The following is a 4,800-nucleotide window of genomic DNA, read 5'->3' as shown; positions in this document are numbered from 1 at the left end:
GAGCCTCAATCGGATTCTTAAAGAGGTTCTATAACCTCAAAAAGAAAAAGTCTTTCTCTTTACAACTTTTATATTAACCTGGATAGAGCTGAAACACATTCATTCTTCTTAGTAAAATATCACAAGAATGAAGAAGAATCCAATGTGTTCAATATTAATATGAAGCCAGTGGACGATCTACTAAATACCCACATTAGAGAAAAACTCAAATCAATTAAGGATGGGGGGCGGGGGAATGAGAGAGTAGGGAGAGGGGAGGAGGGAAGGAGATGGGTGTGCTCCCACTTAATGGGTACAATGTTAGGGTACACAGCACACCTCTTGGGGGCGGGACATAATTATAAGAGGGAGTCTGCCTAATAGATGAAAACATTGTAATCTAATTCTTTGTACCCTCAAATTAACCTGAAACAATTAATTGAAAAAAAAAATCAGTATTAAATTAAAAAAAATAAAAGGTCTTTCTCTAATGAATTCTTTGAAGACAAGGGTTACATCTCTTTCATCTTAAATTCCCTGGCACAGTTCAAGATAGATACTCATGACAGTTGGCAGGTGGTCGTTTGTGACCCATAGAGTCAACACTTTCACAGGCAAAGGAAGAGAAAAGATGGTTTAATTTGCAAAGACAAGAGTCATTTGTTCTTAATTACAGTGCTCAACATGCAAATTACATCCACCTCTAGGTACAGAAAAGCACCCTGCCACTTCCCTGGGGCCATTAATCCAGACAGAATTATCCCTGGGGTGCTTATCTGTCTGCCAGCAACTGCCCTTTCTCCCTTGTTACACTGATATGTAAACTCTTTTATCCAGAGTAACTGGAAAATTAGGCCTTTTGTCCAATTAAGTTGCCATTTACCAGATAGCACCATTGATTTGTCAATGGATTTCATATATTCTGATGTTCACATCAAGACTTTGTATTATTTAACTCATCTTTGATGATCCCAAAGGCACTTGAGCACTCCACAGTGCCTCAGGGTCACTGGTTTTCACTGGATAGTATTAAGAGACACAGGTTTGCTAAATCTGTCCTGGCCTGGGGGATTCACTTTGAAAAGAGTTTATGTGAATAAGGTTTGACACATTCACTCTCTGTCATTCTATAGGCTCAAAATGAACAATACACGGAGATTCATTTAGCTCATCCATAGTTTCTAAACTTTTGGTAGTGAAAATGTTCTACTTTTGAAAGGAAAGTTAAAAATACTAACAAAATATTAAAGATAAAACACAGGGTGTAAAGATTTCAAGAAAATAGGAGTTTACTGTGGCTAGATGTCAAGCTGACTGCACATAATAATTAGTTATAATTAATAGTGCTTCTTCCAAAGGCTGAATTTTTCCTAAGATTTTATATATTATCAGTAGCTTGAGTTTTCCCCCTTTCTCTGACTTTCATCACTAGAGTCACCAGAAGGAACATTTAGAACATTTTTTAAATTGCAAGTCACGGAGCATACTCCTCCTATTTCCTCTAGTTTCATACATAAAGGGGAGCCCAGCTCAGACAAGAACGAGCCTTGCTGCACACCCGCCAGCTCTTGCATCCTCCTTTTTATTCTGAGAGGCGCCAGCTCCAACGAAAGTTACAAGGTTAAGCGCTACTCCAAGTTCCTGACACAGCTAATCCCTGCTCAGTCTTCAAAAAATAGAGGTCTGTAATTCCTTTTTGAACATGCCTTCAAAGTGGAGGTCTTTGGCCATGAGTTCCTCTTCGACATCATCTAGTGCCCACTGGTGATCTGTCAGCTCCAAAGCTTCCCATTCTGTCTGCAAAGGAAGAGAACACCCGGGCAGGGGGAGGGGCTCGTTACTGACAGCTATGACTGACCTTTACTCGGGGCTGGCCCGTATAACCATCTTCAATCCTATGAGGTAGATGCTGCTATCCCCCAGCTTCCCCACTCCCTTCTCCCCTCTCCTCCTCAATATAGAGATAAGGGGGCAGAGGCTAAGAGAGGTCAAGCAATGTGTTCAAGGTCATTGGCACTAGTAACAAATAGAGGCTAGATTCAAATTTTAGTTAGTTTAACTCCAAATCCCCCAGTGATTAACCAGTCTGTCAGCTCACCCTCATTAAGCACTTGCTTTGTGCCCCACATTAGCTTTGAAATGCATACAATAGACAAATGAGTGCTTTGTGATTCTGAGCCCTTTCATCTTGGGACATGGCATCTGGTTTAAGTTGTGTAGCCTCAAAGAGGTTTTAACATAAATGGTCTAAAAATATTTCCTCTAACATGTCCAAATATATAAGGCATTTCGTTATAGTCTTTTGGAGCCCGGAATTGATGATTTCATCCCTGGAAAACTTTGATAATGTGAAATATAAACTGTTTTTGTATATAATCATTCGCATGTAAGCTATATATATATATGTGTGTGTGTATATATATATATATATTTTTTTTTTGAGACAGAATCTCACTATGTCACCCCCAGTAGAGTGCTGAGAAGTCACAGCTCACAGCAACCTCAAACTCTTGGGCTTAAGAGATTCTCTTGCCTCAGCCTCCAGAGTAGCTGGACACCCGGCTATTTTTTGGTTGCAGTTGTCATTTTTGTTTAGCAGGCCCAGGTCAGGCTCAAACCCGCCAGCCTCAGGTATATGTGGCAGGCGCCCTACTCACTGAGCTACGGGCACCGAGCCAATTAATATGTTGAGTAGAATCAAATGTGTAGAATTTTCTCAAACATTCTATTAATCTGACTACTTTTGCTTAAGTGAGTGGGTTTCTTTTTTTTTTTGAGACTGAGCCTCAAGCTCTCCCCCTGGGTAGAGTGTCGTGGCATCACAGCTCACAGCAACCTCCAACTCCTGGGCTCAAGTGAGTCTCCTGCCTCAGCCTCCCAAGTAGCTGGGACCACAGGCGCCCACCACAATGCCTGTCTATTTTTTGGTTGCAGCCATCATTGTTGTTTGGCGGGCCCGGGCTGGATTCAAACCTGCCACCTTAGGTGTATGTGGCTGACGCCTTACATACTTGAGCCACAGGCGCCGAGCCAAGCGAGTGGGTTCTTAAAAAATGATTTATGTGGGCAGCGCCTGCGGCTCAAAGGAATAGGGCACCAGCCCCATATGCCGGAGATGGTGGGTTCAAACCCAGCCCTGGCCAAAAACTGCAAAAACAACAACAACAACAACAACAAAACATGCTTTCTGAGCTGGGCACATGCCTCCAGTCCCAGCTACTTAGGATGCTGAGGCCAGAGGATGATTTGAGACCAAGAGTTTGAGACTAGCCTGGGCAACATAAGTGAGACCCAGGCTTGAAAAATAAAAAATAAAAAGACAGGCTTGGCACTTGTAGCTCAGTGAGTAGGGCACTGGCCACATACACCAAGGCTGGCAGGTGGGAGCCTGGCTCAGGCCTGCTAAACAACAGTGACAACTGCAACAAAAAAATAGCTGGGCACTGTGGCATGCACCTATAGTCCCAGTTACTCGGGAGGCTGAGGCAAGAGAATCACTTAAGCCCAAGAGTTTGAGGTTGTTGTGAGCTGTGATACTATGGCACTCTACCAAGGGTGACATATGAGACTCTGTCTCAAAAATAAATAAAAATAAAAAACAAATGCCATATGAAATTTAATGTGCAAAACAAATATAAACCCATAGTGTTTTATTTCTTTTTTTTTAATTTTTTAACTAATTTATTTTTAATTTTTTGTTGTTGCTGTTTGGCCAGGGCTGGGTTTGAACTCACCACCCTTGGTATATGGGGCTGACACCCTATTCACTAAGCCATAGGCACCACCCTAATGTGTACAATTTAAAGACTTTTTTTTTTTTTGGTAGTTTTTGGCTGGGATCGGGTTTGAACCTGCCACCTCCAGAATATGGGGCCAGCGCCCTACTCCTTGAGCCACAGGCGCTGCCCCCCCCCCCTTTTAGATAGAGTCTTACTTTGTCACCCTCGGTAGAATGCCATGGCACCATAGCTCACAGAAACCTCAAACTCTTGGGCTCAAGCGATTCTCTTGTCTCACCTTCCTAAGTAGCAGGCGCCTGCCACAACGCCCAGCTATTTTTAGAGACAAGGTCTCGCTCTGGCTCTGGTTGGTCTTGAACCTGTGAGCTCAAGCAATCCACCCACCTTGGCCTCCCAGAGTGCTGGGATTACAGGTGTAAACCACTGCACTTGGCCTTCTCATGTAAGTTTCTACGTGGACGTAATGTTTGTAATTCTCTTGAGTAGAACTAATGGGTTGTATGATAACTATATATGAAGGTTCCCATTTCCCTCTATCCTTACCAACACTTGTTATTGTCTATCTTTTTGATATTAACCATTGGACTGAGTGTGAAGTGGTATCTCACTGTGATTTTGATTTGCATTTCTCAGAAAGATAATGATGTTAAGCTTCTTTTCATGTGTTTATTGGGGATTTGTATACACACAGTCCCCAAGTTACAAACATCCAACTGACATACAACACAAACTTACAAACAGAGTATTACAGGTAATAGATAAATGTACCTGTTCCAACTATGTACAAATCGAACTTAAGAACAAACCTACTAGACTCATCTTGTCATAACCCTGTGACTATTTTATCTTCTTTGGAGAAATGTCTATTAAGTCTTCCAATCCACAGCTCGGTGCCTGTGGCTCAAGTGGCTAAGGCACCAGCCACATACACCTAAGCTGGCGGGTTCGAATCCAGTTCGGGCCCACCAAACAAGGATGGCTGCAACCAAAAAATAGCTGGGTGTTGTGGCAGGCGCCTATGGTCCCAGCTACTTGGGAGGCTGAGGCAGGAGACTCGCTTGAGCCCAGGAGCTGGAGGTTG

The 4,800-nt window shown here is 42.8% G+C and overlaps 1 protein-coding gene across 2 annotated transcripts in view; it reads right to left on the bottom strand.

Annotated features, from left to right (window-relative positions):
• Positions 1-598: 598 nt before the first annotated feature.
• EMC3 (ER membrane protein complex subunit 3) overlaps positions 599-4,800 on the bottom strand; it is a 25,060-nt gene continuing 20,858 nt past the window's right edge. Inside the window, exon 8 of one of the 2 annotated variants that reach the window (XM_012802518.2) lies at positions 599-1,772. In XM_012802518.2, the coding sequence (XP_012657972.1) occupies positions 1,752-1,772 (21 nt within the window). In that variant the 3' untranslated portion in view covers positions 599-1,751. Of the gene's footprint in view, positions 1,777-4,800 lie in introns of both variants that reach the window. The other variant, XM_003785448.3, reaches the window with a different exon arrangement.

This window comes from Otolemur garnettii, unplaced genomic scaffold, assembly GCF_000181295.1.
Source record: "Otolemur garnettii isolate 467f Iridium unplaced genomic scaffold, OtoGar3 scaffold00015, whole genome shotgun sequence".
Lineage (NCBI taxonomy): Eukaryota > Metazoa > Chordata > Mammalia > Primates > Galagidae > Otolemur > Otolemur garnettii.
The sequence above is the reverse complement of the archived record's forward strand: the minus strand, read 5'-3'. Positions and strand labels throughout refer to the sequence as shown.